Raw genomic sequence first — 13,374 nt, forward strand, 5'->3', positions numbered from 1 at the left:
AAAGTCTCCACTTTCCTGAGTTTCAAGAATCAGTTTAATTCCTGTCTCCTGTCTTCATTTCCATTAAGGAGTGGCAGTAGAAATGAAGCTAACTTAAGATATAAATGAAGTAACTTTGAGTGATTGGAGCAATTTTTAGAGTGATTAGAATTGATTTTTTAAATTGCTTTTTTTAAAAAACGATTTTCTAGGTCCTATATTTTAATACAGACGTCTACAAAGGGATTTTAAATGTTATTATTTTACTGATATCATATGGTAGAAGTGGTTGATTCCTTTATTGATTATGGTTAAGTAATATGGATACTAGTTTTATATTTTAAGTCAGCCCACAGTGCCTCGCTGGCAGTTGTTTTAGTAGTATTGCTTGGAATTGAGTTGTCATAACCGGAAGAACTTTGGGGTTTGTTTAGTCAAAACTTCAGCAGGAATTTCTCCTATACTATTCTACCTTCTGCTTGAATACGTCCAGCTCAGGAGAGCTTACTATATTTTAAAGCACCCCTTTCATTTCTGAATGCTAGAAAGTTCTTTATTACATCGAGCCACAGTCTGTTTTGCTATAATGTTCACAAACGTATGCTAGTTAAAAATTGTTTTCCTGTAAGTTTTCTCTTTTCCAGTCAGTAGTATCTCAATACTTTCAACCATTCCTCATTTAAAACTCTTTCCAAATTTGTTAACCATTCTCTTTGCCCTGCTCTGAATACTCTCTGGTTTGGCATTGTGTTTTCTTAAATTTGGTAACCCTAGAACTAGATAGGGTTCTTCTTATTTGGACTTCTTGTAATCACACATGCATAGCAGTAAAGCCATTTTGTTCTTATCTATACTCATTATTTCTAGTGTCTTGAAATTCATTAGCTTTTCACAAATAGCTACTTTAAAGTAATTGACTCAAGTTTGAGCTTGTTATCAGTGAAATACCCTAGGCTTTTTCATAGAAAAACTTGTTCAGGTAGAGTTTTCTCTAAGCAACCTTATTTCATGGCATCATTATCAAATGTTGTTTCAATTATTTTTGAAAAGTCATTTTTATTAATTTTGATATTGGTTCCATTTCTGGAAAATGGATTTTTCTGTTGGCTTTTACTTATTTATTTTATTCTGTATGTGAATTATAAGACAGAAGAAAAAACTGAGTGTTGACAAGGATATAGAGTAGAACTCTCAAGCACAGCTAATAGAAATGTAAATTGAGATTGAATGTATACATACTCTGTGATTGGTGGTCTCACTCCTACATGTATATCCAATATGTTCACCAAGAAAAAAGTACAGAACTGTTCACAGCAGCATTTGTAATAGTCAAAACTGTAAATTACCTGAAAACCCATCAATGGTAGAATGGTAGATTGTGGTATATTCTTACACTGTTGGAATTCTAAAAGTAATGAGACGGAATGACCAACAGCTAGATGCAATGATATGGATGGATTTCACAAACTTAATGTTGAATAAAACAAGTCAGACACAAAAGAATGTGTATTAAGTTGTTAATCTATCTCATTAGATGTCAGAATAATAGGTTACCCTTGGTGGTAGGAAACAGGGCTAGGTTAGTGATTACAAGAGGGCTTCTGGGAGGCTGGTAAAGTTCTGTTCTTGCTCTGCATGCTGGCTACTTTGGTTTTGTGAAAATTCATCGAACTGGATACTTAGAGTGTCTATATATATTTCTGACATATATTGTGCTTCCATGAAGTTTTTTTAAATGGAGAAAAAGTTTACAAATAATTAAATCTTAAGTTTTGCAAAATCTGCACACACAGTTTTAAGAAGCACACGTTCTTTATCTGACAAAGAATTAACAGATTATTTTAATTTAATATAGATGTTTATAATAGGTTCTTGGAGAAAATTCTTTTGATTACCTTAATTTACTAGTTTTTAAGTATCCCCTACAACATTACTCATCTTTAAGCTTTGTTTCCTTAAGGAAGAATGGGGATTGGCATGGTGGTGGTTATAGGGCAGGGGCATATTAATATTTTGCAATCATTATTAGTCTGAAAATTGAAAACACTTATAATCTTGTCTTGTAATTTTTGGCTTTTATTAGGTTATTATGAAAGGAAACATTTTTGATTCATATTATGAAAGGAAACACTGAAATCCAAACCATGAGAAGATTGTTCCTCATAACTGACTTTCCAATATATTCCATTTATAATGACTCACCGTTTTATTTGGACCACTTTACCTTTTCTCAGGAAATAAGGAGATTAAGTGAGAATAATTTTCCATAAAAAAAAATGAGTGGTTTAATATGTAATGTTTAAATTTGGCCTTTTGTGTAACAAAGATTTTTTTATTTTTGAATTTCACAGATAACTGGGTGATAGTACAAGTTCTTCAGCTATCTTTCAGATTTCATGTTTTTGAAATTTTTATTGAAAAGAAACTGCAACCTATAAATGTACAAAGTAGTTTTTAAAATTAGATAGTATGTTAACTAAGTACTGGTAAGGATGCAGAGCAACTGGCATGTTCATATATTGCTGATGAGAATGCAGAATGGTATAGCTATTCTGGAAAACAGTTTAGCAGATTCTTATAAAGCTAAACTTATATTTACCATGTGACTCAGCAGTCCCACTCTTGGGTGTTTGTACTACAGAAATGAACATTAAATTCACATAAAAACTGATACACAGTTATTTGTAGCAGCTTTATTCCTGATAGCCAAAAGCTGGAAGCAACCCAGATGTCTTTCAGTGGATGAATGAATAAACAATCTGTGGTACAGTCTATTCAATGTAATACTATTCATTATAAAAAGGGACAAACAGTAGATACATGTAACACCTTAGATGAATTTCAAAGACATACTGAGTGAGATAAGCCAGCCTCAAAAGGTTGCATTCTGTATGATTCCATTTATTTGACACAGGGCATCGCACAAGGGGCTTTTGTGGGTGGCAGAACTGTTCTGTATCCTGATTGTGGTGATGGTTACACATGTTAAAATTTATAGAATTATATACCAAAGGAAAAAAGTTACTTTTACTGTATGATAATTTAAAAAAAAAAAGGTGGTATGTGAAAAAAGTCATTTGTTTTTTATTGTGGTCCTGGAGTTTTTAATACCTTTTATTTTACATATTTATCTAAGAGAAAGAAAGTGTTAAAATTATTGAGAAGTCTGCTTAACAACTTTCAGAACCTTGTGTTTTGTAGTTGTTAAAAGTCATAGTTAATATTACATCCTTCCTAGTGAGGAGAGAGTTGGAGATGGGGGAGAAATGGCCTCCGTCATATTGAGAGTGTGTAAGTTTAATGTTTTCTTTCATGGCTTTTCCTCTTTTATTTTCCCTATAATTACTCTGTAGAGTATATGAAACTTGTCTTTTAACTAGGTTAAAAATTTATTAAGCTAGTGAAATATCACTGACTTTACTTTGTGGAGTTACCTAATGGCAAGATGATAGACATAAAGGTGCACAACAAGAATATGGCTCACAGTATTGTGTCTGATCTTGGTTTCTCGCTCTTGCCCTTCCTTGTCTTTTTTCTTTCTTCCACTTCTTCCATATTACTTTAACTGATTTCAGTGAGGAAATGAGATATGTGTGTGTATGTATTTACGTATATATATATATGAGTTATTTTTATGGAATAAAATTAGAAAATCAGATGAGAACAGTATTTTCATATTTCCATAAGGCTTCTGTGTATTGTTTTCATTCAGTAGGAAATAAGGCCAAGTACCTATTGAACAAATATTTTTTGAGTGTCCCCTGGCATTTAGGGGATATAACAGTGAACCATCCGAAAGTTCCTCTCCTTCATTAAGCTTACATTGTCATGTACTGGGGAGTGGAGGGGAGCAGTATTATATTTTGAGGAATTAATTCCCATTCTGATTTGTTTTAAACATCTTAATTTCTATCAGATTATAAAGCTTGTTGAATCCATTCAAATTTTTGCCAGATTGATGAAGAATAATTATTTCTTCAATTCTATGTATATTCTTTACATTTGTATTAGGAAAGTGTAGTGGCTTTGGCATTCTAAAATTAATGAAGAATGTGATAGTCATAATAATCACATAGCATTGGCGAGTAGACTATATATGCAGTTGCATTTATAGTTTAATAGTTTTAGTCTTGGGAAATAGAGCAACAGTTACTTGGCTAAAGAGCATTCCTGTGAATTATGTAAGATGATACAATGGTTACAAACAAATGGTGCCAAGTATTTAAGAAAATGCTTGGTGAAATATATGGCTTATTGTTAAAGCTGGCTTTCTCTTTTTTCTTCCCCCAGGAGAAATCTCAATTATTTTTCCAATGCTTACGCAGCTGCGGTTAGCGCTGTGGATCCTGATGCAGGAAATGGAGAACTTTGCATTAAGGTTCCATCAGAGTTATGGAAACACGTTGATGGTAAAATACCAAGAACATGTTGAGTATACAGTAAAATCATGTTGGATTCAGTGACTAGAAACTTTTCATGAAAATTAATGGTACCTAAATTATAAATTAATCAGTTGAAATATACAGGAGTTGGAAGCTCTTTTTTTCCTTAAAGATAATTGGCTAACAGGAAAATAGCAATCAAGGGCTATGACAAAAAGCAACTCATTTCACTGTTGCTTTTAAAGCGAAAGTTATAAAACAAAAATTAGATGGTTGGAACAATTTGTCAAGATTTGAGAACCCACACAGTATTAACTCAGTTTAGAATTATAGCATTTTATAAAAAGGAATGATCCTGAAAAGTCATCTGATTCAATTCTTTCCTTTTACGGAAGAGTAATCTGAGGTTTAAAGAGAGTAAGTGACCTGCCGAATGTCACTAAGTAGTAGTAGAGCCAAGGCTAGAACGTAGGGCTGCTAACACCCACTCTGCATACTTTTGCTTTGTCTTATTATGTCTGAATCTTCTTTATTTCCTTGTATAAAGTTACAGCCATTATAATTATCATACATAACCTTCTGCCTACCTTTATTTTGCTTTATAAAATTAATCAAGATAAGGAAGTAAAAGACTTTGTTTTGTTTTTGCTCTTTTTGGATAGTTTGTGTGTGTATATGGTGGGGGGAGGGGTTTACCTTGCAGGGGGGTTGCCTAGTTTAGGGGACAGGCATGGAAGGTTATCATTGCATGTTCACGGGTTGGAGAAAGTCCATATGGTTGTAATGTTTGGAGGGAAATTAAAAGGAACATCTTTTTTAATCTTATGGAAGCAACACGTATTTATTACTTAGAAAGCAAACATAGCAAATAGTGCTGCATAATGTAAATTTTGGGGTGGTCCTTCCCTCCTACCCCACTCCCTACTCCTCCTACTCCTTAAAGTCACAAGCAGGGTTAACAGTCTGTGCAAGAATGTACTAAGAGAACCAACTTGAAAGTGAGTTTTGAATCGGATCTGGAAGGCCTTAGCTATGTGGTAGTTTTAAATTCTTCTTTAGGCAGTATAGCATTGTCAGAAATGTTGAGAGGGGGATATGGTATGACCAATATTTTGGGAGAACACAACTAGCAGTGACTAGAATTGAGTGGAGGTAAGAGCACCAGTGGAAGCAGACTGTTGAGTTCCTGTAGGCAAAGAGATGGTAAAAGCCTAAACTAGGTTAAGTAGTGTGATCTTTTATGTAAAACTCAGCCTTTGATTCCCACTTTATGTTCAGTGTAAGTCTTTGCCCTTATTATATCGACCACTGTTACCTAATTATATTTTTATATATCAATGTATGTATGTATTTATTTGTTGCAGAATTAAAGGTGCTAAAGATCCACATCAATTTTTCTTTGGATCAGCCAAAAGGAGGTCTTCATTTTGTGGTGCCCAGTGTAGAGGGAAGTATGGCAGAGAGAGGTGCTCATGTTTTCTCTTGTGGGTATCAAAATTCCACAAGGTAGATTACTAATTCTTACGTATTTCAGTTGATATCATTTTTTCAATTGCATTTTTTTCTATGAATATGCAATACATGTATTTAGTGTAAAATGAGAAGTTTGAGCTTGATCCCCAACTACTTGAACCTCTTTTGAATCTTGTTCCTCTTCAATCCTGTCTTCCCTCCTTTCCTTTTCAAGTCTACTGTTCTAAAGTCGTCTCAATTCTTTAATTTTTTAAACTTTTGTATTGAAGTAAAACATACAGAAAATTACACGAATTGTAAATAGAAAGCTCAATACATTTTCACAAGTGAACGAACTCGTGTAATTCACACTCACATCAAGAAAAAGAACATTAACATTACCAGCATCACAGAGTACCCCCTTCTACCCACTTCCATTCACTCTTGCCCACCTGATGGCCTCCTGCCCTAGGGCAACCACCATCCTGATTTCTAAAATACTGTAGATTGATTACACTTATCTTTGAACTTTATTAAATGGAAGCATATGCCTTACGCTCTTTATATCTGCCTTTCTTGTGTAACATTGCGGTAGTGAGATGTACCTTTATTTTTGCATGTAATTGTAGTTCATTCTCATAGCTCTACAGTTAACCATGTTATTGAAATATTATGTTATGCGTAGTCTCCTCAGATTATTAACTCCTCCAAGCCAGGGATGATGTCTTATATTTCTCCGTGTTTCGGTAACAAGTACAGACCCTGGCACATAGTAAAACCTGATCTGAATAGAACATTGAATAGAAATTTTATGTCTGGCTTTACCAGCACTGTTTGAATTTATGCAGTGCATCACATACTCCAGAAAAGCAGTTTCCTGACGTTATGGAATAGATTCTGAATATATTTTTAAAAACTTTTTTTGAAAAAAAAAAAAAAAAAAAAAAATGGGCTTCCCTGGTGGCGCAGTGGTTGAGAGTCTGCCTGCCGATGCAGGGGACGCGGGTTCGTGCCCCGGTCCGGGAGGATCCCACGTGCCGTGGAGCGGCTGGGCCCGTGAGCCATGGCCGCTGGGCCTGCACGTCCAGAGCCTGTGCTCCACAACGGGAGAGGCCACAGCAGTGAGAGGCCCGCGTACCGCCAAAAAAAAACAAAAACAAAAACAAATTTTTTTGTAAGCATTTTTAGTTTCCAAAAATGAATGCTACATAAAAACTGACTGTGAATATACAAGTAAAATTATTTTTAATTAAAAAATTGGAAACTAAAAATTGCTTACCTCTTTTCAGGGTTTAAACTGGAGGTACTACATGATATATTTTATTAATATTGCCAATAATATTTGGAGACAGGACCTTATCTTTAATCACATTCTTTCAGGTTGCTCAGTAAAAAACATCAGTGGGAAAATAGCTAAAGTTTCTTCTTGTGCATATTCTGTTAATGTTAAAAATAACTTATATGTGGCAGAAACAATGTAGGTTACACTTTCAGCATGTTTTCTGCACTGTTGATCTTTTTTCTAGATTTTGGTTCCCATGTGTTGATTCATACTCTGAATTATGTACGTGGAAATTAGAATTTACAGTGGATGCTGCAATGGTGGCTGTTTCCAATGGAGATTTGGTGGAGACAGTGTATACCCATGATATGAGGAAGAAAACCTTCCATTACATGCTTACCATTCCAACAGCTGCGTCGAATATCTCCTTGGCCATTGGACCTTTTGAAATACTTGTAGATCCATATATGCATGAGGTAAATCATAGCTTCTTGCTTCTTCCCCTCCCACTGTTTCATGCCTAATCAGAAGAATATTAATTAAATACTAAGTTTTTCTTAATTCTTCTTTCAACTGTTAGAACTATCACTAGAGAGAAAAGGTTTCTTTATCTGAAGTATGTAATGACATGAACTCCTTTTAAAATGCTGGCATATTAAAATTTCATATTATTTTCACCAGAGGGCTTAGTGTTCCAAAAAAGCTTCAAGTATACCTTAGAGTATAGGTTGGTTAGAATATAGGTTGATTTCTGTAACTGATTGTGTTACAGAATTAACATGAGTTTATGAATGTTATAGTTCCATCTCCAGAATCTGAAATACTACAATTTCAAAATTAAAGAGCAAGATTTATTCTCTCTTCAGCATATATAGAGGGAAGAGAAAAGGCTGAGGCAGGCAGGGTTAGAATTCTGGTCAATGAACTAATGAAAGTTTCCCCCCAATGTCCTCCCATCCCATATCTGGCCACAAATCATATATCAATTGATAAGCCCCATAGTGCTTTTAGGCCTCCTCAAGCATCAACTTTCTGGTGGTTAAAAAGTGATTCATCGGTTATTGACACTCATAGCTGCTGTATAGGCTTAAAGTAACATTTGAATGAATATTTACTCTTAGTCCTTTATGTTTTTGATTACAGTTAGTTTAGTTTTAATTGTAAGGCTTACATTGTGACTGTGTATATCTCAACTTCTTTCAGTCGTTTGAGCAAAAATTGAGGGCAACCAGGAAAGTCAGTGAGCTCCTCAGTCTGCTCTTGTATTTGCTTTCCTGAAATTTACAAGATTTATAAAATCACTCATGGAAAATACTCAAGATATTTTATGAATGATTTGCTTTCGGTGTCTTGACAATGACTCCTAAAAGTATATTCACTGATAAGATTGGCAGTGAATTTTATCATCTTTGGTAAATGATCAACTTGAAAGTCAAGATTTGATTAGTACCTGCTTTGTATTTTGGAAGAATTTTTGTTTTCCCACTCTGAGCCATTGGATGGGAGAAAGGTAAATGACAGTCAAGAAATATTTTTTCCTGAATACTTAAAGCCCATGACTTAATCTTTCTCTGTCTCAAATAAATAGTTTCTATTGCAGTATCAGTAGATTTGCTATCATGTAGTTTTGTCTAAAAGTGAGTCTTCTTTATTTGATGAATAGTATTTTATTTTTTGTTTGTATACCAAGAGGAGTGCTTATCATGATGCAGTTTGGGCCCTGACCACTAATGTTAAATAAATGCTCACCGTTCACTTATGGTAGTCTCTAATCTGTTCTTTTATAATGTTGCCAGAAGAATAGTTTTTTATTGTATATTAAAAGCTTTCCTTGCCTCCATATCCTGCAGTAATCAAATTTCTTTAGCATGGCTTTCAAGAGCTTCTAGAATTTGACCCTAATATTCCTTTCTAGCTTTTTCCTCATTACTTTTCTATTTATGTTTGTTATATTCAATATAGTTTACTTAGATTTTTTTCTGACCAAACCATATTTTTTCCTGTCTTTGACTGTTAGGGATGTCCTCTTTTCCTCCTCTCCTTACCTATGAAACTTCTGTTCAATTCAAAAAGATTAGCACAAATGTAGTCTTCATGAAACCTTGCTGAGTCATTCTAGTCAGAGTGATATGTCATTATTGATGTTGTTCATTTGGCACAGAATCGTAATAAGAGACAGTGAGACAGTATGTGATATTTGCGTGTCTGTGTCCAAAGTGGGATGTAATGTAAGAAAATCAGAATTATTATTTCTGTTGCTGATATTTCTTATCTCCTCACTACCAGTAAGCTTCCCTGCAGTTTTCATATTGTTTTTTATATGTACTGAAGATAGTATAATGACTGTTAATTATTTAAGATAGTACTATGATGTGCAGTATTCACTAGGTTAGATATTTGTGAATCAAAGGCAGGTTTACAATAAGCCTTGGAAACTTAGATTGTTCTTGTTTTGTATGCATATGCAAAAGAAACTGTAATTTGGAAGCAGAGTTATTATTTTCATTGGATCTAAGCATTTCAGACGTATAATCCATCATGAATTTGAGTCTTAGTGCAGTGAATATTTTGTAAACATAGTAAAAATAGTCACTAATTTCATACCAATGTTTTCTCTCAGTGCCATGGATTTGTTAAAAAAAAAAAAAAAAGGTGGGGGGGAGGGATTTATATGCAGCTTCATTTATAACTGAGATATTTAGGAAATTTAAGATTTCAGTTAACTCTTTTATTTAATGATCTTCCTCCCTGCTTTTTATTTTTAGGTTACTCATTTTTGTTTACCTCAACTTCTTCCATTGCTTAAACATACCACGTCGTATCTTCATGAAGTTTTTGAATTTTATGAAGAAATTCTTACGTGTCGATACCCATATTCTTGTTTTAAGACTGTGTTCATCGATGAGGCTTATGTTGAAGTGGCTGCTTATGCTTCCATGAGCATTTTTAGGTTTGTATCCAAATTCAAAAGGCCTAAATTAGGTTAATGATGTGAAGATAGGTTATTTATTTTGTGATCAATTTTTAAATTATTTTTTAATTTAATTTATTTATTTTTGGCTGCGTTGGGTCTTTGTGGCTGTGCTCAGGCTTTCTCTAGTTGTGGCGAGCGGGGGCTACTCTTCGTTGCGGTGCGCAGGCTTCTCATTGCGGTGGCTTCTCTTGGTTGCAGAGCACGGGCTCTAGGTGCATGGGCTTCAGGAGTTGTGGCTCACGGGCTCTAGAGTGTAGGCTCAGTAGTTGTGGCACACGGGCTTAGTTGCTCCGCGACATGTGGGATCTTCCCAGACCAGGGCTCAAACCTAGGTCCCCTGCATTGGCAGGCAGATTCTTAACCACTGCAGCACCAGGGAAGCCCCTGTGATCAATTTTAAGATGCAGTTTGAACCTTTTCCCTTCAATTTAGTTATGGTTGGCTTTGTAGAAAATCCAGTGTTTTCAAAATTGAAAAATGTAGAAAAGCATAAAGAAGAACATTTCAGAATCACCCAAAAGATTCATATTATCTTTATCCAGAATTAACTGATACTAATTTTTTACATATGTGTTTTAGTCTCTTTTTGGCTTATGCATTAAAAACAAAAATGATACAGATATGGGTATCTAGTGAGGTTTTTGTCCTAGCACTATTTAAAAATTTACTGATATCATCAGAAATGTGTATGCAAAAAAAAAAAGAGAAAATTTTATTTCTTTTTTCTTTTACCCTCTTTACCTGCCTCCCTTCTTTCATTCCTTGAAAAGTGCTAAATTTAGAAGTTATATGTCTCAGGGTCAGTCATTTTTTTAGGGGGGTCTATTTTCTCATCTGTAAAATGGACATAATAATAGTGTTCTTGCATTCTTCAGAGTTGTTTAGACAATCTGATGGGTCAGTGCATTTGAAAGTAAATAATATAGCACAAAAAATTAATAGTATTATTAGGAAAAGATTTTTGAAATTAGAAGAGCCCTTCATAAAACGATTAGTCTCTGATTAACACATCAGTTTCTGATTGATGCTGCAACCCCCTACCCCCCTAAAAGGGTATTTATATTTTTCATGGAAATCGGTGGGAAACATTACAGTCCTTGCTTTAAACAAAAGTTATTAAGATTATGAATTTCAACTAAAATTGTAAAAGCTCTTGGGGACAGTATTCTGGTTTTTCTCCTTTATGTATTAAATTCCGTTATTTTAAAAGTGTGATTATTTTATTTTGATTGAATAATTATTTATTTCTTGGTTATAATGAGCTGTCTCTTCTTTTAAATTCCAGCACAAATCTGTTACACAGTGCCATGATTATAGATGAGACACCTTTGACTAGAAGGTGTTTAGCCCAGTCCTTGGCCCAGCAGTTTTTTGGATGTTTCATATCCAGAATGTCTTGGTGAGTAATTTCAAAGTTTACAACTACTGAGAAGAAGAATCAGGAAAGTTTATTTTTATTTTCTTTTCCTGCAGTGTAAGTTGAACTTTGTCCTAACTGCAGATAATTAACAGACACTATTATATATATTTAAAGAAAAGTAATCAGTGTAAATTTCATCCTAAATTTTTGGCCGTGTCCTCAGTATATCGATAGAGTTAATTTTGTAATTTGCAATAAGAATAAGGTAAGAATTTTGATAACATCAGTTTCTTAAAGAACTAAATAAATACTGTAGATTCAAGGACTTCAGTGTACAGAGAACTATAGTTAGAATTCTGATGTCAATATTCAGTGCAATTGGTAATAAGGTAAAATAATGGTCCTCTACAATAGTGATGATACTACAGGGATTTTCTTGTTAGTTCCTGGATTTGTACTAATTTACTTGAAAGATGTGAGAAATAAAACACTTTTTTTTTTTTTAAACTTGAAGTGAATTTGAAGAAATAGACAAAATTCCCCTAAGACTATACCTTATGATTATAATATATAGTATGTAAGTCTTGGTGTCTTTTTCTTTCTTTCTGGAGGGGAAAGGGTGGAGGGTAAGGCCTCTTGATTTGTAATTTTCCTAAGACACATAGTTTCATTAAAGGATAGTGTCTGGAACATGATAGACAAAATGTTTTAATGAACAAATGAATGAATGAATGGATAAACATACGAATAAATAAATGAATGAAAGGTGTCATTGCCTTTCCACTTAAGAAACTAAAAATAAGTAATTAAACTTGAGGTCTTAGGATCTCACTGATAATTATGCATGGGATTGATAATAAAAGAATGTGGACTTTTAAGAACTGAGCAGTATTGGGCTTCCCTGGTGGCACAGTGGTTAAGGATCCGCCTGCCAATGCAGGGGACCCGGGTTTGAGCCCTGGTCCAGGAAGATCCCACGTGCCGCAGAGAAGCTAAGCCCGTGCGCAACAACTACTGAGCCTGCGCTCTAGAGCCCACAAGCCACAACTGCTGAAGCCTGTGTGCCTAGAGCCCGTGCTCCGCAGCAATAGAAGCCACCACAGTGAGAAGCCCAGGCACCGCAATGAAGAGTAGACCCCGCTCGCTGCAACTAGAGAAAGCCTGCGCAAAGCAAGGAAGACCCGCAGCCATAAATCAATCAATCAATCAAAAAAAAAGAAAAAGAATTGAGCAGTATGGTCCTGGCTATGTGCACGTCTTTCCTTAGAGGCAGACAGTATGGGCAGACTTGGGTACAAGAGCAAAGCACAAACATAGGTACCTTGAAGCAAGAGTATAAAGTGGTCTTATAATTAAGTTGATGCCAGATGTGAAGCAGGTGCAATGAATGGATAGGTAGAATTCAGCCAGAGGAGGTGGGAAAACCAAATGGTTTGATAACTTTCATTTTCTTTAAGAAGGCAGAGAAGTACATGCTAATGCTTGTTCTGTTACCCTCTGTGGCCTTTGGCCAAAAAAATCTCAAGAATTTTTATTATTAAAATAAAATTTATTATATTTTATTTATATTAAAAATATATAAAATGATGTATTATTATTTGACTTTTTGCTTAGGTCTGATGAATGGGTATTGAAGGGAATTTCAGGCTATATTTACGGTCTCTGGATGAAAAAAACTTTTGGTGTTAATGAATATCGCCATTGGATTAAAGAGGTAAAAGCAACTAGATCCATTATCCACTTAGAAGTCAATAAGACATGTTAGTGTTCTCCAGATTTTCAAGTCATGTGTCCTGTATTTTTTAGTAACTATAAAATACTTACTGTCATTTGAAAGTCCCTGAGTTTTTCCAGCAAAATGAGAATCATTTTACAGAGAAAGACTAATGGTCTATTTTATCTGCTTTCCATTGTCAGTGTTGGCCTCCAAAGACTTTTTTGCTAA

At 34.5% G+C, this 13,374-nt stretch overlaps 1 protein-coding gene across 10 annotated transcripts in view; it reads left to right on the forward strand.

Annotated features, from left to right (window-relative positions):
• The window catches only part of TAF2 (TATA-box binding protein associated factor 2), an 80,990-nt gene that overhangs the window by 12,798 nt on the left and 54,818 nt on the right, over positions 1 to 13,374 (forward strand). For 8 of the 10 annotated variants that reach the window (XM_055091024.1, XM_007127705.4, XM_007127709.4 and 5 more), the window contains 6 exons: positions 4,270 to 4,388; positions 5,726 to 5,867; positions 7,340 to 7,571; positions 9,861 to 10,045; positions 11,355 to 11,468; positions 13,044 to 13,143. In XM_055091024.1, coding sequence (XP_054946999.1) covers positions 4,270 to 4,388; positions 5,726 to 5,867; positions 7,340 to 7,571; positions 9,861 to 10,045; positions 11,355 to 11,468; positions 13,044 to 13,143 — 892 coding nt within the window. Of the gene's footprint in view, positions 1 to 4,269; positions 4,389 to 5,725; positions 5,868 to 7,339; positions 7,572 to 9,860; positions 10,046 to 11,354; positions 11,469 to 13,043; positions 13,144 to 13,374 lie in introns of those variants that run through there. The other 2 variants (XM_007127712.4, XM_055091023.1) reach the window with 2 other exon arrangements.

The sequence above is a fragment of the Physeter macrocephalus genome, chromosome 15, assembly GCF_002837175.3.
Source record: "Physeter macrocephalus isolate SW-GA chromosome 15, ASM283717v5, whole genome shotgun sequence".
NCBI classification, from domain to species: domain Eukaryota; kingdom Metazoa; phylum Chordata; class Mammalia; order Artiodactyla; family Physeteridae; genus Physeter; species Physeter macrocephalus.